Source organism: Ambystoma mexicanum, chromosome 10 (genome assembly GCF_040938575.1).
Source record: "Ambystoma mexicanum isolate Mex_15411 chromosome 10, UKY_AmexF1_1, whole genome shotgun sequence".
Lineage (NCBI taxonomy): Eukaryota > Metazoa > Chordata > Amphibia > Caudata > Ambystomatidae > Ambystoma > Ambystoma mexicanum.
The window spans coordinates 1,266,402,491-1,266,425,961 of NC_090932.1; the positions used below are offsets into that span (position 1 = coordinate 1,266,402,491).

Consider the following 23,471-nt stretch of genomic DNA (forward strand, 5'->3'; position numbering starts at 1 on the left):
TTAGAACTTATGCATTGTCAATATATCCATTAGCCTTCTACCACCTAAAATGAGTTAAACAAAACAGACACTCCCCCACAATTGCAGCAGAAAATGAGTTTTGCAGAGGATGATCCTAAGATACTTTTGATATCTTCTGAAAGTGGGCTTCTGATGCAGAGGTCCAGAATGAGTGGTCCCAGCAGTCCAAGGGTCAAAGCACTTGCAAGGGTCTTCTAGGTTTGCCACAGGAGCAGCAGGTCTTCAATGGGAGATGGCTTTGGCAATGCTGGATGTCCGTAGCAGCAAGGAGCTGGCCAATCCTGCTGCAGTCTCCACCTCTCCTGTTCCCTCCCAGGCCTTCTGCATGGCACTGGCTTCTCACTTTACCACTAAAACTCAGGACATCCTTCCCTCTATCTCTCCCTCTCCCTCTATCTCTGGCCGCCTTTCCCTCTCTTGCTCTGTTCTCCTCATTCTCTGTTTTCACTCCAGACATTGTTTCTAGACAAGTCCAATCTATGAAAGTACCATCAAAGTAGGGGCTCCCCTACTCCTCCAGAACCATCAAGGACCACATTGACACATTCGCTCCAGCCTTGGCCAATTTCTGCAATCACTCTTTTGCCACTGCACCTTTCCACTCCCACTAAAGCACTCCCTTGTGCACCCCCTCCTGAAGAAGCCTTCTGCCGATCCTTCCTCTCCGGTAAACTATGCCCGATCTCTATCACTCCTTTTTTGGGCAAACTCCTGGAAAAGCTGGCCATCTCCCAGCTTATTCTTCATACCGAATCAGTTGGTTGTCTCCATGACCATCAGTCTGGCTTTAGAGCAGCCAGAAGCACGGAAACTGCTCTCCTAAACACCCGTGAAGACCTGCTCTCAAATCTCAACTCTAGCCTTCCTTCTGTCCTCATCCTCCTTGATCTTTCCTCTGCTTTCGACATGACCAACCACGCCATCCTGATCAATCGTCTCTGTGACAACCTGGGCAACATGGATCAGGCCCTAGCCTGGTTGACCTTCCTCTCAGATTGACCCTCACAGGTCCAACTGTGGTCCTTTCTCTCCACCACCGCTCTCTCCGCATGTGGTGTTCCCCAGGACTCTAACCTCTCACCCTGGATCTTCAAACTTTACTTGGCACCTCTGGCCCAACTCAGCTCTACCTTCTATCACAACTGTCAGTGTTATGCGGATGGCACTCTGCTCTCTCAGGGTCCCCTCAGCCTGCTCTCCTCTCATTCCTGATTGTCTATCCACAATTCAGGAATGGTGTGCCTCCAACGATGTCTGCCTGAATGTCAGTAAGACTGAAATCTTCTGCTTTGGGACCCCTGCTCCCGCTTTCCCTCTTTCACTCTGGCCTCCCCCCTTTGGCCCTCTACCTGTGTCTTCCTGCCAGGCAAAATACCCTACCTGCTCATCCACCTCTGAGTGTCAGACGCTTCTCCAGGCTGAGAGTGGGAGGCCGAACTCTCTCCTCGGCTGGTGCATCCCTCTGGAGCAGCCTCCCTGCCTCTCTCAAACTTGAACAAGCGCACCTCAGGTTCCGGAAGTAACTCAAGACCTTCCTTTTTGCTTCTTCTTTCGCTCCGTCTGCCTTGCTGATGTTCTTGTCTGCTGCACTAAGCGATTACCTGCCCTCCCTCTGAACCTTATGGGGGACCAGGCTCCTTCACGACCAGTAGCCCCTTGCACTGCCCCCAGGCCTACCATACACTACGGACTGTATCTGCAACCCTACAGTCCTAGTACTTACTTAGAACCGCCCACCACAGCGGCACTTACTTGAGCTTTGCTTATTGCACTCTCCCTTTCCCTCCCCTGGCACTTCCCCCTTCCCTTTCTGCCTGCACTTGCACAATCTGAATGACACAAGGCTAGTAAGATCGTAGTTTTGTTCCCCTTGTCTTCCCCCGTCCTCGTCTTGTCGCGCCTAGCAACGTGTGTGTCCAATCGTGTTATAAATGACTTATCTTTTCATATATCATAAATGACTTATTAAATCATAGCAGTCTTCTGGGTCTTCAGTGTGGGCTACTATTCTTCAAGGTCTTGTAGAGGAACTGAGGAGCAGAAGACCCTCTCCTATCCAAGGTCCTGCAGCATTCAAACAGATAAGGGCTGTCCAGTCATGGACAGCCTCAAACACCACATCTACCCAGCAACAGACATGCTCTGGCAAGGATGTCAATTGGGACCAAACAGACCCGAAGTCCAGTTTCACAAGGCCAGGTATACACAGCAGTCTGCCTGGGAATCCAAGCTGGATCCCGCAAAAGCGCCTACCTTATATGGCTATTCTCAGGCCGGAGTGGGCATAAAGAAGGCCAAAGAAAAAGATGTCTTAACCTACATGGCATGGTCATATTGAGTATATGGCTCGAAATGGCATTATGCAGTAAAATACAATGGGAATGCCTAGAAAAATGAATAAAGCTTGGTTTACTGCCACCAGCCTGAGGCACACCAGAAACGTATACACGATTTTAGAGAAAACAGAAGAAAAGGGACTACAAAGTACCCCTGCAGCTCTTCACTGTAAGGTGATGTGTGCAACATTAAAACACCACAAGAATCTCACAAGTGGACACAGTCCTTCTGCGCTGATAACCCTAAGGGCTGAACAGTACCTATGCCCAGAATAAATTACTTGAGCAGTTAAATTGAAGCAACAAGGCATTGCTTACCTGAAAAGACAGGTTGTGGTTCAAGGCATAGACAATTATCTGGGGGTTCCCTTGGTGTTAATGGAAGGAAAGTTGCAAAAAGAAAAATCTTTCCTAGCACATCCAGTTAGGGTTTTTTGCAAAAGGCACTGTCTGAGACAGGACTTAAGAAAGCCCACCTACGGTGAACAGTGTTACACCTCTTAGGATCAGCCTGAACTATCCAAGGTTATGGCATGGTGGCGAGCAGCCAGGCTAAGTCTAAGGAGGGAGCAGGGCTGTAGTAAGGTAAAAAGACCTCAAGGCATACCTTGGTTGAACAAAAAACGCACCCTCTTGTATAAACAAATAGACATTTATTATACACTCTAAGGCACACTGTTGGAATACTTAGTTCAGGTAAGTACTATAAAGCAAACATATATATAGTATAGAAGAACATGCAGTAGTAGTATAGCTTTTAGAATAAATCACTTAGTAAACCAACCGGAAACATATATGCAAACCTTTCAAAATCGGAATAACTTTTTATAACTTCACCCCAATCCGGTCTTATCAGTCCAACCCTATCTTGTATGAGTCTCTCAAAGTGTAGATGGGTCACTGGGGCACCAGTGGCTGGGGGATGGCCAGGTAAAGGCAAGAATAGACAAAATACAGTGTTCATAGCAGTAGGGTGCAGGAGGGATCTCCTAGTGTTGCAGGTAAGTAAATCCGGTGGATACCAGTAGGCTCGGGGGGGGGGGGTTAGGATGGCCCCCTGAATAGGTGCCCCAAGGACCAGTGTCACAGCTAAGAGTACAAAGGATTGTACCCCGAATGTTACTGTATGGAGACTTGGGAGGAAGCAGAATATAAGCTATCTGCAGGTTCCAGAGTCACAGCAAGCCACAAGCAGCCCCCAGGTAGGTTATAGAAACTGGTCTCCGGTATTAAGCAATTATATAATTATAAAAGAACAATTATATATACCCTGGGGTGAAAAGTACCTTTGGATGAAGGTGTTGCTGCAGCACGGTTCCAGCGGTGAGGTGACAGCAGACCCGGTCTCCGGTTCTTCATCCCTGGTAATGCGGATAAAGTGACTTTGGTGGATATGGCGACAGCACTTGCACAGGAAGACGCCCAGCAATGGATCTTCGAGGTGTTGGCTTGTTGGTGCCTTCCGCAGGCTCGGAGGAGAGACGGTTGTCGTGGTGGTCAACTCTACTCCGTTTCTCGGCCCTCACCTCTGGCGAGGGGACTCTCTGGAGCTGAATCGAGTTGATGCAAGTTTGGAAGGATGCCCACAAAGTTTCAGGTGAAACTGCACTTCCGGAGATGTTGCCCAGGGATGCAGCACAGGACCCCGGGTACTGGAGGTTTGCAGGATCTGGGGGTCGCAGCCCTTTAGAGGATGGTGCAAATTGTAGGTTGTCGCAAGACCGATTACTTCCACTAGTCGATGGGCTGAAGTTGTCTTCTTCAGATCTTCCCTGTCGATTGGAGTGACTAGGTCTGGACAGCAGCTGCGACTCAACAGGCTCTGACATGAACTAAAATTACCTGATGGCATCCAGTAAAACCCTGCAATGGTGAGATTTTAAATATGTGGCAATGCAAGTCACTATCTCTTGTTGTGATGCAGCAGTTACTGTGCATCTTTGTGGATCCCCTTCATAAGTTGTCTGTATCTTGAATAGAGCGTCTCTATTTGTTTTGTCTCTAACAGAGTGTGTGCCTTCCAGCACACAAAGCTGATTTGCTGTGGAGGTTTTTGATCTGGCAATTGAACAAGGTGCAAGGGGGTTCATGATTTCACATTGAGCCGTCCTGATGAAGGTGGTATAACATTTCTTCCAAACGAAACCAGTTGACGACACAAAAGGGTGTGTGAAGTATACCAACACACCGGGTAAACTGTGGTTTGAGAACAGTTCCAAGTGAAGGCTACTCCTCACTTGTTTTCTTTGCCAAGTCATTAAATGAATAAGAGAAATACTGATAGGACAAACAAGGAATAGACACAGTGGAATCGGATGAAACAGCAGTCTCCTCCTTTGTTTGCAGTACGTTTTTCAAGTTTTTGTACTTATATGGTGGATAAAGTCAAGAATAAAGTAGTTTGTGGCCAGTTACTACCACCATTTTTATACGTCCTATACGAGTGGCTGGTTCTCACAAACCAGGTAGTATAGATAGGGGCAGCTCTCTCTCTATGTCTCACCTAGATAGGCAGACCATTACCGCTTGCTAGGGTTAGCACACTCACACAGAAGGGATACTTAGGATGTTTTTCAGGGACATTTACCTAGGTTACAGGTTCAGAAGATGAAATTAGTCCAAAGGATGGCATTACAGCAGTTTGACGAAATGACTGCCAGACCCCCTAGCAGGAGACCTCTTGCCCTCAGACCTTTCTGCCTTTCAGACATCTTTAGCCAGTGGTCAAAGTGAGAAGGAACAGTCGGGGGCGGTGCTCTACTACTTGTAACAGCTCCACTACTTTTTGCAACCATTTTCACCATTCTGGAACTGTTCTTTGTAAAGTTAAAGCATAGTTGGACATTTTACCACCGGTTATCAGTTCCAGCTCAATTGGCTGTCAACCAGCATGACTACAATCCTTGAAAAATGTGTTGTGGATTGCTCCCTTTCTTCCTTCCTACTCTGTCCCCCGTCGGAGTCACCGTTCCACTACTTTTTTGGTACATTGTTAGAGCGAATTCTCAGGAATGTGCTAATTCCTCTGTACCTTAAAGGCCCCGAGCACCTTTGCTGGAATTTGAGGACTTACATTTTTTACCTGGAGAGAGTGAGACCCTTTTCCCCCACTCTCTCCTTTATTTTTTTCTCTGATTTGAACTCTGTGTCTCTTTTGGTTGTGGAGTCTGAAACTCAATAGGCATCATCTTTTACATTGTACCACACAGCACCTGCAGTGCAGTGGCACAGGGAAGTCTTTCAGATTTCCCAAAGGTTTAAATACCTTCTCTTGGATAAACTACTGTTTCCAAGAGCAGTGAAGTGAAATTGACTTTACTTACATTGTAACCTTCTAGACCCAGCACACACTATCTTACAACAGGGTGTTGGAGGGGTTAGTTAGTATCCCTAATGTCTAGTTTCTCATGTAATATTTTTATGTTATCCTTTCCTCGATGAATGGCTGGTGGCAGTGGTTTATTTTTAACTACCGGGTTGTGCTTTTACCGCGTGCTGTGTTCGCAGCTACAGTAAATCATCAAAGGGTGCCATTCTTGTAAAAATTGCCCCGGTCTTCTTTTTTCGCCATTTCTTTGTGGAAAGGTCCTTCTTGAGATTTACTCTGCATGCAAAACCAGGTTTGGTCCCTTTGTTAATTTTGCCTTTGGTGGGATTCACAAGTGAAGCCCGCCTCTGGCTCCAGAGTGTCTGGCAGGGGCAGGAAGTGAAGGAGGTGCCCAAAACTCCCTGTGCTTAATCCCCTTGGTTACAGGAATGCACCCAAACGTGATTGGCCGGCTGGCTGTCCAGCAAGGACAGCCACCCTGCTGTGTGACTGACGGCTAGGCTAGAATGATTGGGAGAAACCTGCATAAAAGGCGAGGCTTTTTGGCTTGGAAGGCAGAGTCAACCACTGGACGAAGGACTCTGAAGAAGAACTTGGAAGAGACACCTGCTGCTAATCCTGGACCGTTGGTTTGCCCGGTGAAGCACTGCTGCTGTGCTGAAGCTCTGAATTCGCCTCGACTAGAGAAGCCCTGCAAGGATGACTTCTCCACTTGAGTTGGTGGGACCAATCAACTTCAGAGTGAACTCGTCTGGATATCCTCTCTGAGCTGGCTGTACTTCCTTGCAGCTGCAGGAACCAAAGTGCCAGGGAGAGGAACACCAGATTGGAGTGAATCGCTTTTAAGCTGGCCAAGAGGTCCAGGAAGATCCTCCGGACTCCCAGGAAGCAGGATTGACCGAGCCTGAGCCACCTCAGCAGAGTGTGGAACCCCAGATGCAACGAAAGCCCATCTCGACAGCCAAGAACTGCGGTGGTGCTATTTGCCGAGACGCACGGAGCTGAAACCGCAACGTGCCACTGAATAGAAGTTGGTCCTTTTCTGTCGCCGATCATCTCATTGCAGTGCAGGAGTCCTCCTGACGTCCTCCCACTTGTCCTCACGACTGAGGCCCAGGAACATAGGATATGCAGAGCTGTACAGAAACAGAAGCCAGCTGGAACCAATTCTTCTAACCAAAGGTACTGTACAGCCTAAGAGAACTTATCTCTTATTGTGTAGCCTCACTTGTTCTCAGTTGAGACTTGTCATGGTTGCTTCTGTAGAGTTGCTAATAGCTTCTTTACCTGCAAGCCTAAACAGCTTGTGGCCCTACTGTGATTTCTTCTCTTCTACAAAGACTTCTAAAACATTGTGCAAGACTTTTACCTACCTATAAGAATTGCTTCAGCTCACCTAGACTATTGTTCAATTGACTTTGGCCTGGCCTGGCTCCCTGAATAACTCTTCTTCCCGCTGACGTTGTTTTTGGTCTTCCTTCCAGGAAGGGGTTAACTTACTTTGCATCGGGGGTTCCAAAAGTACTTACCTGCTTCAGAATATTTGTGAGATCTCTTGTTTTTGTTCTAATAACCTTTCTCTTTGACATGCTCCTAAGTATTGTTCTAAATGTAACAGCGATATATTAATGTCCAGTGTGTCCTAGCTATTTAAGTCACCTGAGGGAGTAGGAAGTGTCTGTGTGCCATCCCAAATGGGTATTTGCTGATTTAGAGAAACTAAGAGTGTGTATTTTGGAGTGCATTTGTGTGTTACGATTATATTGCCCCTTCTGAAGAAGTCTTATTCAAACTGACTGTTAAATTAATAATTGTTCAATCAAGAAACCTTGTGTATAAGAGTTTATTTGAATACGTGTCACTGAATCTCTGTGCAACTACCCTACTGCTCACATTGACTCCTCTTGGGATAAGCCTGGCTGCTCAATCACGCTACCAACCTGTGTAGTACAGACTTATACCAAAGGTTGGGTTCATATTGCCAGGAAGTCGAAGGTTGTTGTAGTGCACCCAAAGGGTACTGCTCCAAATCCTGCCCAACATACACTTCTATCACAGGGCTCAGCTAACGCCTCATTTTATATTGATTTTCTCTGTTACCTCTAATCGGAACGCCATTCCCTTACTAGGCTAGTAGGAGCACTATAGGATTGCATAAAGTGCTACATTGTTCATTCCCAAAACTCCTGCCGAGTTGGTACAGAATACATAACGTCCAAGACTTAGCCAATGGTGGTAGATAACTTGTTTCAACCAAACTGGACATGAGACTATCCATGGGAATGTGTTAATTTCTAAATTGTGTAAATATTTTCATTGTTAAATAGAAATTATGCATCCTTTCAGCTGTGTCCCAGGCCTGCATCTTAGTGTGTTTTAAAATAAAATGGGTTCCCTGGTTTATCCTTCGATGCATCACACGTTTCACATTTTGCAATGCCCGGTTTGATTGAGCGTCATGTGTATTTGAACCCCATATATTTACCTTTATTTTCTAAGCTATCTGAGCTAACGAGCACGCCTGAAACCGCTCAATGAACATCTGTCTGGCATAGTCAAAAGTCTTCATCATGCTTTTCCAGTCTGCCCAAAATACCCATGTAACAAATTGCAGAGCTCATCAGCCCTCAGCCCCACAAGTGCTAACTTGTCAGTAAATCACAGTGTTTCATGATGTATCCCAGAATTATCACAGCAATGCACGTTTTTGTCCCGAGCTTTCACCAAATGCTTGCTATGAAAGCCACACTCTACTGGTGATGTTTTCTATGTGTCCAGGAACTTCGAGTACACTAAAATGTGTTTTTGCGATTTGGAATTGAATTTCATGACTAAGATCAACATCTTGGACACTATCCCTTACAAGTATATACCACAAAGCCCTTTCTCGTCCTCTGGTGATGGTTTTAGTGCATACATTAATAGGAGACAGGAGTGTGAAGATAAGAGAGGAAGCAATAATCGGTATAAAAAACTTGCCTAAAGTAGTTCAAAATTATTTTACTGAACACTAGGGTAGCTTGGATGACCATGTAACGTAGTTATGCATCCATCAGAAAAACTCATACGCCATGTCCCATCTGTTTTAAGCATTGAGCAAAGGAATTGAAATAGCTATTCATCTCCATGGTGACCAAATTGGGTGAGTATTTGGTTGAATCAATGGGTCGCTGCGAGCACACAACCTTTTGAATCATTTAAATACATTGCGACTATCCCCGTGAGACTAAATCCGGGGATGCTAATAACCAGGACCCAGGGGTGTATCAGATGGTAGCATCCCATGGACCATCGCTAGGCCTGTTACCACTCAGTTAAGTCATTATTATTGCTTTAATATAATATAATAAATGATCTCTTATTGGTTAGCTGGACAAGTTTGGAAAGAAAGCATTGGTATACACTTAGAAATGAATTATGGAACTAGCTGGTAAGGGAGGATTGGTTTTATGTCAGTTTTGCATGAATTATTTAGTAGTTGTAATCTTTATGTGCTGTATTTGTTTTCAGCATATGAATGATGGTTTATGAAGATTTCTGGGACTGAATAAGATACATTTGTAAAAACCAGTTTCAGTTTTTCAGAATGGGTATTTACGCAAAAGACTGACACGTCAACAGAATACTCTAAACATGACCCATCCTGTATCTTAAAACAATCTTTAGTAAAACACCCTCAACTCATATCCTGTTGGTCATCATAATCATAAGCACACAAATAATCTTCTGTTTGTGCCACAATCCTCAATAATCTATCCATCTCAACCCTTCCCCCCACCCAACATAAACACGTACTATACTTTGTAACATGTTCCATAAGAAGCTACCTGTAGATGAATTTAATACTGCCATATAATATCTGTCAGTGCAAACAATACTGCAGTAGGCAATAAACCAGCACATCACCCAATTCATATGTGTGCCACATTTATCATCATGGTACCCATTTCCTATGTGCCCCACCCAACCTCAAATAAACATTGCAATTGTCGTCAATAGGTTATGCAGAAAATAAAATCCATACGAAAAACATTTTAAAAGAAAAAGGCGGTCAATTCAGGTTTGGGAATGGTAATAACTAATTTTGCAATGGTAGTATTGAAGCGTTAAGAAGTCATTGTGCAGTGATCCGTATGCAGTGTCTTTCTTTGTAGCGGACAGCGCAAAATGCAGGTGTTATGGACAAAGGCAGAGATCCCCATCACAGTACTAAGAACTAGCAGTATTGTGGCTAGTGCAAGTGTAGTGTAAGCAGTGGATTAAATATGCAGTGTTCAGTATGAAAGTGTTATGGCACGTAGATAACTATGCATGTGTTAGGGGCCCATTGTCCAGTAGCCACAATCACAGGGTTATGATAACTGTACAGAGTACATTACAGAAGCACTGCTGTCTCAGTGTGCAAGGATTACTAGACGTGTTACGGAACCACCGTCTACTGATCACAGAGCAATATAGTTCCCTTTTGAGAAGTCTGTATGGAAATGTGTTGTACCTCTTTTGCAGAGGTCAGTATGGAAGTGTTAGAATAGAACAGCTCAATTACACAAATTCATTTTAACGTGTCACTGTGAGCTTGCCAATATTCTAGTGGCATTGGCTCAGTATGCAACAGCCACTTGGGATTGTTGCCAAATCAACACTGTAAGGGTTCTCACTGAATGCTGGTCAGTGTTTCTATGCTACGGACTCACTGTGTGCTGGTCAGTATTGCAGTGTTATGTGCTCCCTAAGGTGTCGTATATTTTGTAGCAGAGAATCTGTATGTTTGACAACATATCCTATGCTGTGGTTGGTATTTAGTGCCATGGACAAAGTGGCTAGGATGGGGTGTTGAAGACTCGTCGGTCAGTAGTGGTCAGAGGGAGATCTGTGATCATTGTTCAGCGGTATGTTTTGGAGAACAATAGACTCACTTTGCGGTAGTCAGCAGCACAAACAGGTTCACCATACTGTTTTCTAAGTTGTTGAAATACTGTAAAGACAAAAATATGACAATTACAAACATGCTGTATAATATTGAATCACAAACTAATATGTAATTTTCTTAATGAGAAGGTGACTGGTTGCAAGTTCCAATGGTGGCTTCTAAAAGCAGTTGTTCATTCAGTAGTAAATGTGTGATTTACAATCTAACTCACCAAATTGTTAATATGAGGCTACAAAGGGCATTGAGACTGATGTCAGTGGCATGGAAGGTATATGGATTGCTGGAGATAGTTTGCCTTACAGTCAAAGAGTGACCTGCCATTGGTGTTATAGAAGTGGTTTCAATTTAGCTTTCCCAATTTGGCTATAATCCAATAGTACAATAAGGGTGGTTAAGGGTTTAACGTAGTGGCCTCCTTTTCTTAGTTGTAAATGTTTTAAACTTTTTTTTGTCATTTGAAGGAAGACAAAATGGCTTGGCAAAAGTCCACATTCCATTAAATTTAAATGGTTAGCGCTGAGCACAGTGTTGTTTATAAAACAACAGACCTATTTATTTCTCGGACATCTGGACATCTGACATTACTTTTACAGCTTGATGCTTAGCCAGTTCATAAACCAATGGAACAACCCATGTAGACCACAGGCACCACTTTTACTTGCTCTAATGATCAAGTCAGATAGACAAAAAAAGAATCTGACTGCTCTGACCTGATAGCCACCTGCTGAAACCATGCTACTGCGAGTCCTATAATGCCACAGCTTCAACATATATGTATTTGTTTAACCATTTTCCCTTTACTTTTCACTTTGAGATTAGGCTTACTCTCGTTGGTAACTATTCTGCCTTCTGCTTCCATGTAGTTTGTGGCACAGGAGTACATATGGTATTCTCTAGAGCAGCGCACACCTCCTCCCTCTATTTCTCTGACCTCTGCAACATTAGAGACTGTATAATCATTTTAGGGTCTTTATTATGTACAGATGGTGTGAGTGTAGTACAGTACATCCTATTCAGTTATCTTTTGGGTAGCTACAGCCAGAAACATACAGTAGGCTACAGCATAAAATGCTTGCAAGGACTAGGCAAAGAATGTGTTTAAGATTCAATGCATACTTCATGAAAGTTTTAAAAGGTTTTGGATTCGGGAATATCATGAAGTTAAAAAAATAAAACATCAACATAAAAGAAAGTTGTACTCACCGGATCTGCAGGATTAGGCGAAAACAAATAAAAACCTGGAGAACAAGAAAAACGAGTAGAGGTATGGGTTCATTCAGAAAATAAAATTAGTCAAATGAATTTAAGTACATGTAGAATAGTGTGAACAATAGCTCTAAAACAAGATTGTGAATTTACTAACCAGATAAAGGTCCTAAGCACACCAATTCTGGGTGCTAGACCTTAATCGAGCTCGTTGGAGGCCACTCCTACAGAAGACTGCCTCTTTTACATTGCCTTTGAGCAGCTTCCAACGGGCAGATTAGGGGCCTTGAAATGGAATTCATCGGGGGTGACTACTCCTTACTTGGCACCCCTGATTAACCCGACCTGCCCCTCTTCCATGCCACACCCACGCCTACTGGTGCTCTGGTTACTTACCGAGCCTATGTGTCTCCCATCCCGGAGCAATGCTCGCTCTGCTTTGCCGCCCATGGCTCCTGGCATGCCACGGTCCCTGCCCGGCACCGCACCCAGTTCCCCTCTTTCAACCGCGTATCTTCTCTAACCTCGTCTACCAGCCACCCCTGTGCCCCAGTCCCAATTGGTGTGCTTCTCTGGGGGGGAGAGGGGACTCTTTTGTGGGGGGTCAAGGAGACGTGATTCATAGACCCAAAACACAATTCTGAGGAGTCAGCACTGGGGATGCTCTGTAAAATGTGTCAACAAGAATGTATACCTCGCACACTCAATCATCTCCTCTTAACCTTCTAGCCACACTACCTCTCTATTCTCTCAGTGCAGTACACAGTGCCAAGGCAGGAGATATCTTTTCAAACTGTCATGTAAGTGGTCAAATAGATCACACAGCTACCTGCGGTATGGCAAAGAGCTAGGCAGATTTTACGTAAATCAAGTCTGAATGTGAAAGTCTAATGTGAGGACCATAAAGGGAAACCTAGTGGGCGAGGCGGGACACTGGCACTCCTTACTGTCATGTAGAAGTACACAACCATGGCCCACGCCCCACTTATATTCCCTTGAACTTGGAGGAAGTACTACTTATTTGGGGCTGCTTTTTTGTAGACTACGGCATCTAAACCAATTGCACATGAACATGAGTGTTTGTATATGTGTTTTAGCTAAGGTAGAGAAAATATAGCTATGAACTAAGAGTTTGTTAGTGGTGGTTGAGCCAGAGCCGGCTCGAGTCTGGTTAGAGCCAATGCCTGGCTCTGGCTAGGCTAGAGTGCCTCTGAGAAATTAGAGCTTCAACTGGCTGGAACAGGGGTGAAGCGCCTTTGTGAATGTGGTGGCTCAGTAAGTAAAAGAGGCAGACCATTTCACCATACCTTTGCTGCCGGTCATAAGGTTAAGAACATGGATACACAGCCTTTCACAGGGGTAAAGCATATCAATACAGATTCTTGAACTCTTAGTTTAGGTGTTTTGGGGGATCAGAAAAGTGACATAGCGCCTTTCATAAGAATACAGATGCTCTGGTTATACATGTGGGTGTGTCTAGGAGATGGAATAAGTTACTTACCTGTAACTCCTGTTTTCCAGGGTTGGTATCTATCATAGATTCACACGCTGTGAATATTCCTTTTCATCAAGCTGGGAATCCTCGGTTTCATTACAGTACTTTACCCTTTAGCCAACAGGCAGTGCATCCCTTAGCTCCACCATTGGAGGCTATCCTCAGATTTGCATAGCACATGTAAAAGTAAAAAGATAAGCCAAATGCTGGGTGAAGGGGGTATTGTGAGGGATGGCAGAATGTATGTGGGTGCAGTAGAACCTGGTGAAGATGTAAGCAGACCTCCATGTAGTCGCTCTGCAGATATTCGACAGAGGCACTCCTGCTGGAAGAGCGTCCACTGATAAAGACTCCCCTCGTAGATTGTGCCTTGGGCTGACCTGGGAGCAGCCTCTTAGCAAGTTGATGGCAGGAAAAGATACAAGCAGAAGCCATTTGGAAATGGAAGCATTGAAAAGGCCCATTCCTGTAGTAGCAAGCCTAAATGAAATAAACAGCAGAGACAAAAGAGCTTGGTTCACTCCACATAAACAAGGGAGAGGAGAGAGCGATCAGCAGGAGAGCTGAAGAAAAACCCGACAGGATCAACGGGCCATTGGGGTGAAAAAGAGGACAGCACCTTTGGCATGGATGTAGGATTGGTCCGAAGGAAAACGTTCTTTTGTGGAAAATGAGGTAATGAGGTAGCGAAAAGAGCAGCTGAATCGCGCCCACTCTCTTGGCCGAGGTGATAACCACCAGAAAGCTGTCTTCCATTAGCCAAACATGATACTGGCCTTATGCATTGGCTCAAATGGGCCCCCCACAACCTGGATAGGATGTTGTTCAGTTGTCAAGAAGGGGCAGGTTTGCTTATGGGGGAAAAGTCTGAAAGAGTACTTCCATCAATTATTTCACAAGCCTATGCAACTCAAACGAAGGCGCCACTGATGTGCATGTTAGGTGGGAAACCCAGCCAAGTGAACTTTGATGGAAGAGTGAGCAAAGCCACTGGTAGTCAAATATGGCAGAGTTCTGTCGCGGCTGGAAGTTAAGGGTATCCACCCATGACCGGAACACATAATGGTGAACCGTTCAATTTTTTGTTTTAACAGGAGATGGAGCCAATAACTTGGGAAAGACATCCTTGCAGTCTTGAGGCATGTCGATGTGGTCGAATTCTAGGGACGTAGGGCCAAGGCTCTGAGGCTGTACAACAGCGGAAGTTTGATGGGCGGGACCAAAGAGACCTAGAAGCTCAGAGAACCAGAAATGCCTTGTTCACGTTGGCACCACAAGAATAAGTCTGCACGGCTGCTGTTTGTTTGTGCGAAACTCTTAATATGAGTGGAAATGGCAGAAGAGCGTATGGGAACTGTGCCCTTTTCACAGAAACATGAAGGTGTCAACCAGGCTGACTGGTTGAGGGCTACTGGCGAACAAATCGATTTGGACTTGCCTTTTGTGGCAAATAGATCCACCGCTGGCTTCCCCCACATTCGGAATAGGACATCTACTTGGCTCTGGAGGAGCTCCCATTCGTGGTAGGAGGGGAGTTCCCTGATGAGGGAGTCAGCCATAAAGTATTTTTTTTAAACTTTGTTCATTGGTATTACAAAGAGACATTAACCCGAAATAAACCCACAAACCCAACCAGTGCCCTCCCACTCTCCCTCCCTCTCTACCTCACACATATCAATGCATTGAGAGCAGAAGTCTTGTCCGTCGTGAAATCTAGCTGGGGTGGATTTGTCTCTTAATTCATAGCCAGTCCTGTAGCAGTTCCAAGTCTAGTATCACTGCAGGTGAATCGCACCTGACCATCAAGTGCAGGGCGTCCATTGCAACCGGGTATTTTAAGGTTCCACAAGTCCCCAGACATTGCCACCTGATTCTCAACTACCCAAAGCAAATCCCCATAACCCCCTCCTTTTGTCTCACACTGTGCATCACCGCTGCATAACCTCCAGCTCCATACTTTCCCACACTTCACCCATGCAGCCTTCATGTACATACATGTATTCCAACGGCAGGGCCTCCATACAACTCTACCTATACACCACTATTCACCAGAGGTATCAAATAGTGATTGGGTAAGCATGTTCCAAGCCAGTGCTTCCTCATTCCCCTTGTGGTGGCCTCTGCGTATCGCCCTATTCCAGATCGCCGATTCTGCCATCACCCATCGTCTTAAGTCTCCCCACCAGGCCTGGATACTAGGGCCACATGTCGATTTCAAGGCCATAGCTATCCGTCGCTTTGCTAATATACAAATACGATCCTTCATCCTAGTTAAGTGCACAGCATGCTTACTACGCCTATTCCCCCTGCATCCACTTGGGAACAAGCCCAAAAGGTATCTCCCACAGTGGCCACAACATCATGCTCCCAGTGTGTTCTAATACCTACTTTAAAGTCTATATGTTCCCCTGCCATTACTACTAGGGGGACCTGTGGGGAGTAGGGGTCTTTTGTACCAATTAATTTCAAAATTTTCTTCCACATCTTCTTGCCAAAAGCCAGCAGATGTGGCATACCTTTAGAGCCCTTCTCGTCCAGCCACTCCACTTCCTTCAAGTATAGGGGGTTCAACCCACGGCTGCAGGAGTCACGTGTCCAGAGAGGCCTCAACCGCTAGCCAGTCAATTACAAATTGCAATTGTCCTGCTACATAATATGAATCCAGCTTTCCGATAAATGTTTCCCTGTCCTTACTCTGGCTAGAGGTGTAGTATAGATCACACGTATCCACTGCAGAAAAACTGGCCCTATCCCAAAGCTCTGCAGGGCTGCATAAGTCAGTCCCACTGGACTGAGTCAAATGCCTTTGTGGCATCTAGTGAGGCCACCGCACAGTCCTCTTGCGCACGGTTGATGCAGTCTATTATGTGATGCAGCCATCTCAGATTCCCTGATGTATTCCTGCCCAACACATAACCGGTTTGGTCCTGATGCACCAACGGGCCAATTACCCTCCACAATCTATTTTCTAATGTTGCTGTGAGGATTTTACAGTCTGTATTTAACATGGAGAGGGGTCTGTATGATCCATAATCCAAGGGGTCCTTCCCCGGTTTCAGGACAGGTATAACTATAGATTCTCTAAAACTCTGTGGAAGTATGCCTGTCTCATATGCACCTTCATGCATCTTCAGAAGCCTGCACCAGCATCAATACATTATTTATAAAAATTCACCAGGCAGCCTGTCAATTCCCTGCGTTTTCCCCGTAGGTGATGCCCTAATAGCCGCCTGCATTTCCTTTATCAGCAGAGCATCTAGCATTTCGATCTGTTCTGGGTCCAAGCTCGGAAGGACCATCTGCGGCACTGCTTCTACTTCCGACCAGTAACCCCCTTCCGTCTGACCGTATAAGGACTCATAGAATGTGGCAAGCTCCTCATTGATTCCTGTCTGGGTCTTCTGCAGTGTTCCCTCTTTGTCATGGACTGCACAAATATCTCTACTCTCTTCCCTGAGGCACAACCATGCTAATAGTCTGCCAGGTTTATCCCCTCATCATGCAGGTTCTCCGTGAACCTTACATGATCAGACTTGCCCAGTCTTTCCCAATGTGTCATACACTGCTACTTGAGTGATATCAATGTCTTGTCTTGACCCTCATTCTCTGCATGTGTGCGTCCCACTCTGGCTATTCGGGCCTTAATGTCAAGTTCACTTAACAGAATCTTCCTAATGCCGCCAATCTTCCGAATTGCCTACCTTCTAATAACCACTTTGAAGGCCTTCCACTGTATGCCCCTGCAATCCACACTACCCTCATTGGTCTCAAAGTAGCCATTTATACTGTCCGCCAACTGATCCCAAAACACTCCAAGCAACACCCTCGCCTCTCCCTCAGCCTCCATACCAGGATCGGAGGTCTCTGCATGGTCACTTGCAAAACTACCACCAATGGAGCATGGTCCGAGAAGACCCTCGGCAGGTATTAAAAAAATTACTAAATTCACCTAACATTTCCCTTCCCGTGAATAAATAATCAAGGCGCTTAGGCACTGTATGCAGAGCCAGGTAGTGCAAGTATCCCCTTGCCTGACCATGCTCCATTCTCCAGACATCCCCAAGTCTCAGATGTTCCAACAGTACTGACAGGACATTAGCAGATGGGGCAGGTTTCCTGTGCTTCCCATCGGACCGGTCTATGGAGAGGTGTAGCATGCAATTAAAGTCCCATCCCCAGATCCATGCCGCCCCCCTATACATGGACAGTCTCGGATACAAGGATTTGAAAAAGGGTGCAGCATCATGGTTAGGTGCGTACGTGGATATGACACACTTCACAACCCTCTAAGAACTCATGTACCACTACCATTCTCCCCTCATTGTCATTCTTAGTCTCCGAAATCCTGAAAGGGACCGAGGGCGCCACCCGTATCAGGACCCCTCCCGGTGTATGTGCAATAGGATGAACCCACCAATTTTCAACCCCATTTCTTTGCTAAAGTGTGTTGTCTCGCCGCCGCAAGGTGGGTTTCCTGCAGCAATGCTATTGACACCCCTTTCCTCCGTAGGTACATGTGGACTTTCATATAGCTATTTAGGCCGCTTACATTCCAAGTGACTATCCTCACCTCCCCTCCCATGCCATGCCTGCTCTTCCTCTCTGCTACCTCTCAGCTCTTGCCTTCCGCCCCATGACCTCAACCAAATGGCAACCCTGCGCTTAACAAAACGCCCCCCCCCGTTTTACCCCCGCACACTCTGCTTTCACACTTAGCTCTAAACTCCAACCGTCAAGGGGGAGCCACCATGGGGGGCGCTAGAGAGCCCGACCAAGATGGCCGCGAGCCCGTGAGCTCCCAGCACCAAGTGAATATTCAGAACATATCTGGCCATTTCCTGGATAGGTTAGCACGATTAAACGCAGCCGCAAGATTGGAGAAGCTCCCCTGCATATCAGGACGAACAGCGGATATTGTAGAACATAGGGAACTGGAGAGTCACTCAACGTAGCTTGATATTGCCACTCTGTGCCACAGCCTAAACGGTGTGTGCCTGGTTAATGCGGAGAAGAGGCAGTCCGAAGTGAGAGGAGGCTCCACGCATACAGAGGGAAGCAATGAAAAGGAATACACTTGAGAGCAACGCTGAGTGGGGGAAGCTGAGCGATCACTGATGCATCAGATGGACATCGGGTGACGGAATGGGGGACCCCAAGAAGAACAGTGCTGAGCGCCGGAGGCCGGCCCGACCCGACCCGAAGCAGACTACCATCCCACAGTCCGGTGGGTGCGACTGCGACAGAAGCTGGGGAGGAAGTTGCCTGGCCTGCCTGCATCGTGGAAACCCCATTAGATCTTGGGGCTGTCTGCGTACTGCAAAGAGGTGTGTAGGCAGAGGATGACAGCACAGTGCGTGAAGATACGGTAACTATCAGCCACCTCCTGACGATAAGCACAGACCCCAACGTAAACACTGGGTGAGAGCATAGAGAGGAGGGAGCTCATTTGTCTCAGGGAGGATAGCTCAGGGGCAATGTGCTCGCCTTGGAAGCAAGACCACACGTATCAACAGCGGTTCGATCCCCAGGCCCGCGCTTAGAAACCTCTGGGTATTATGCGCGTTATAAATAACCTATCATCAGCATCATCATCCTAGTCATCTGATTGAGCAGCATACACAGAGGTACATGCTATGAGCCCCTCACCCAACCGCCCTCATAGATTGGAAGCCCGGGGAGGGAGGCCGAGCCATTTCCCTTCCTCTAGCCCCAGCGGCCTAGTACATGGGGGAGAGGGACACCCAGAGGCAGCGAGGCGCAATAATCCCACCCCCAAGGAGCAGAGGATCCTCACCTACAGCGGGGTAGGGGAGGCCCACTAGAGGTGAACACTCCAGAAGTACTGGTGGTGACGGAAATGGGATAAGGCTCGAGATTCCAACCACTGCAACTGGTTATAGCCCAGCCTTTGGCAGGCGGATGGCACTCTGGTGCTGAGTTGTGGGACTTCCAAGGTGCATCTACAACAGATGGAGTTGCCTGGTCCCTCCACCCGTATTGGTCTAATTCCAGTGGGCGATGGCAAGGTGGTAAACTGGGAAGACCAAGTAACAGGAACCATCATACATGCAAGCAATCAGGGGCGGTCAATACGGCCAGAGCAGCCAGGACAGTAAAGCCAAAATTGAATAGAGGGGATAACACAGTGTCCTAGAATCCATCGGATAGCTCACTGGAAAGAACTGCCCAGAGTGGACTGCTATCATTTCAAACAGGCGGACCACACCAACAAACTACGGTGGAAAATCACTACACCCCCCCGTGGGTCGAGACCTGGAACTGGGACACCTGGGTCAACCCCCCCCCCCTCTCCACCAAGGGGGGCTGCTGAGCTCTTCCTCCCCTGTAGGAACAAATCAGGTCATTGAACTAATATCCTGTCACACCGATAGCCAACAGGAAACTACTTGACGACCAGAGGAGACCCTTCCCTATGGCATCACATAGTACTTGGGGGATCATGGCAGCTCGCAACTGATAAGGTGGAACAACTCGGGCCTCGGGCAGGACTCTCTACCAGGAGACAGAACTACGGTTGACATCACAATGCACACAGCCTGCACAGGGAATTGGGTCCTAAAAGGGAGGCAAAACCACCTGGGGGATTAGGTGGGGGGGGGACCGTTACACAAGAGAGCCAAGGCAAATAAAGGGGGGGAAGCAACAAACCAAACTTCACTTCGAAACCCCTATCCAGCCCAAACATAACAAGGCTGCGGACTGCCAAGACGGCTAAGGATACCACAACTGCGTTTCGTGACATAAAGGAGATGTTTAACCAGCTACAAAACAGCATTCAGTACCTTGATGGAAAGATGGATACTTTAACATGCAAGGTGGACTACATGCAGGTCCGCCTGGACAAACCTGGAGAGAGATTAGATGAGGCAGAGGGAAGGATCTCAGCGGTTGAGGATGAAGCAACATCAGCGTCCAGGGCCATGCTACAAGTGAAACGGGCAATTAAAGAACTTAACTGAAAAACAGGATGATTTGGAATCAAGATCCAGGAGAAATAACCTGAGGATAATTGGTGTTTCTGAAGCAGTGGACCATAGGAATATGGAGCCCTTAGTGGAAGAGATCCTGTGAGAAAGTCTCTCAGCTATCTTCATTGTGGAAAGAGCGCACAGAGTGCTCAGTGGCAGGAAACCGATAGCCGGAACCACCCCCTCCCCCCCACTGGATTATAGCAAGAATGTTAAATTATCGGGATAGAGGCCGGGCCCTCTGGAAGGCGAGAGAAAAGGGCTCTCTGACATATAGGGGTATACTATTAAACTCTTTCCAGACTTCTCTGATAAGATTCAAGCATCATGGAGAACCTACATTGATGTGAAGAAAAGGATGCGGGAGAGAGGGATTCACTATGCCATGATGTTCCCAGCCAATTTATGAGTGGAGCATGAGGAGCGCATGCTGGTCTTTCATACGCCGGAGGAGGCCAACTCGCAGGGTTCTACTCCATCTACAGCGCCACCATGTAGGAATAGCATTCCTGCAGGAGACGCATCTAACATCAGAAGCGGAGTCAAAATTTGCAAAAAATTAGGGATGCCACCGATATTTCTCTTCTCACTCATATGCGAGAGGGGTATGCATTCTCATTAACAGCACCATAAGGTTCAGTCTGATCGCCACAGTTAAAGATCAAGAGGGGAGAGGCCTGATAGTGCGGGGAATCATCCCGGGGCGATTGTACACCTTCATTAATTACTACAATCCAAACCAAGATAACGTGACAACTTTGGAGTGGCTAGACCTTCAACTATGGGGCTCCCCACCAAGAGACATTATCTGGGATGGGGATTTTAATGCGGTAATGGAACCCATCCTCGACCGTAATATGGGTCCCCTGCGTTTACCGACCAAGGGGACTTGTGTAGGAGCGCAATAGAAATAAAATATCAATATCAATGAGTTGAGGGCCATGTGTCACATGTGGGAGTTCGAGGACGCTTGGAGGCTCAAGAATCAAGGGGCAATGCAATATACTTTCCACTCATCGGTCAATAATTCTGTATCTTGCTTGGATTTTTTTCTGGTCTCCCGGGCATTGATGGGAGCAGTCACAGAGGTGGCAATATCGGCTCGCACACTCAGACCATGCCCCTGAATTATTGAGTATGGACCTGATGAGCAGAGCGAGGCAGAGGAAGCCCTGGAGGTTTAAGAGTGAAGTCCTCACGGATACTTTGTTCCGTGAAGGCCTAACGGGATCAATAGACGCCTTCTTTGATGCTAATGTCAGATCGGTGGACTCAGCTGGGATACTTTGGGAGAGTTTTAAATGCGTGATAAGAGGGGAGATTATTTGAGGGAAGTGGGGATGCTGAAACAAATGAGGGAACTTAACGATACGGAGACACGCATAGGTACACTACAGGCAACTGAGGCCACATCAACACTTAGGCAACATACAGAAATAATGCAATACTTGCAACAGGTTAAAACACTGGCACACAGAGAGGCTAAACTGATCTGGTGGAAGGCAGCAGTGCGGCAATACGGGAGGGATAGAAACCTGGTAGACATCTAGCAAGGGCTACAAGGCTAGATAATCACAGGGACCGTGTTTTGTCGATAACAGATGCACAGGGTGAGGAGAGATTTGAGGATCTGGGAATAACGCAGGAGTTCTGCTGATTCTACAGGAAACTATACTCCTCCCACACACATACTACCTAAGCAGAGTTAGATAAATACTTAGACCTGGTGGCCCTGCACTGGTGCACTGACGAGGAAAGGAAGGGACTGAGCCACCCACTATCACTGGAGGAGGTCCTAATGGCTATCAGGTCTCTTCCCTCCAGGAGGTCTCTGGGGTCAGATGGCTTCATAGAAACATTTTGCCACGCAGGTTGCGCCCTACCTGTTGCAAAAGTACCATCAGAGTATCCGTGAGGGCAGACTCCCTGAATTCCTGAGAGAGGCGCTGGTCACGGTACTGCTTAAACCGGGCAAGCCATCAAATGACTGTTCATCGTACAGACCAATCGCTCTCATTAATCTAGATAATACAATGTCGGCAAAAATATTAGCCTCCAGATTGGCACCCCTTATGAGCACAATGGTAAGGGCCGATCAGGCAGGATTTATCCCAGGACGCTCCACTTCCTTTGGGATGCCGAGAATGTTTGGGCTGATTTCTGCAGTGGGACAGGAGGACCAAGTAGTTGCAGCCTTGCTGAATGCCACTAAGGCATTTGACTTGGTGGAATGGCCCTTCTGGTTTAAAGTCATGCGCAGGATGGGATTGGGAGAGCATTTTATAGTCATGGTGTCGTCTTTATATAAGCTTCCGGTTGCCAGGGTACGGGTGAATGGCCAGTTCACGCCAAGGATAGTGCTGAGTAGGGGCACTCGACAAGGATGTCCCTTCTCACCATTGCTGTTCGCTTTGGCAATTGAACCACTGGAAGAAAAGATAAGGGAGGTCCACCTACACAGAGAGATCCAACTTTTTAAAAATTGTGTGGTGATCTTGCTCTATGCCGATGATATGGTACTATTCATTAATGATCCCAGGCACAACTTGGATCCCATCATGGAAGATGTCCTTCAATTTGGGGTCTATTTGGGACTTAAGATCAACCCAGCAAAGTCAGTACTTTTCCCGTTGACAGACATGTTGACACAGTACGCAGATGGGAGGGGATTATTTTTTTTTAACCTTTATTTTTAGTTAAGCACAAGCGGGGGTACATGGTATCTCTCAATTGGTATACATACAGAACAAGTGTACTAACCATTTATACAGTTCACATCGCATTTGTGGGATAGCAATCTACATTGTCATCCAGAGGAACATGAAGTATCATGGTTCAAATCACTTTCGCTAGCTGCAATACGGGCCAAATAAGAGCGGTAATCCACCCAGATATCGCACGGTCTGGCTGTGTCGGGATGGGTACAAACATATTAATTCTTATTCTCCTGGGCCCAAGTAAGAGCATGCAGCCATTCTTTCTCACTTGGGAGGGTTCCCATTCCTCCAGTTCAAAAGTATAGTTCTTTTAGCAATCATGCATCCGATGTTGACAAACGCCCTGTGAGCTTTGCTCTGAATGGTGGTCCATAGTCCAAATAGTGCTCCGAGTGGATAGCTCTCCGCCGGGGAGCCAACCACCTCAGACATGACATCAAGGGTTTCAC

General features: G+C 46.6%; 1 protein-coding gene across 2 annotated transcripts in view; it reads right to left on the reverse strand.

The window, feature by feature from the left end:
• The window catches only part of TPCN1 (two pore segment channel 1), a 767,000-nt gene that overhangs the window by 460,437 nt on the left and 283,092 nt on the right, over positions 1–23,471 (reverse strand). For both annotated transcript variants that reach the window (XM_069619236.1, XM_069619237.1), the window contains exons 7-8: positions 11,819–11,853; positions 10,602–10,660 (exon numbers count right to left, since the gene is read on the reverse strand). In XM_069619236.1, coding sequence (XP_069475337.1) covers positions 10,602–10,660; positions 11,819–11,853 — 94 coding nt within the window. The remainder of the gene's footprint in view (positions 1–10,601; positions 10,661–11,818; positions 11,854–23,471) is intronic.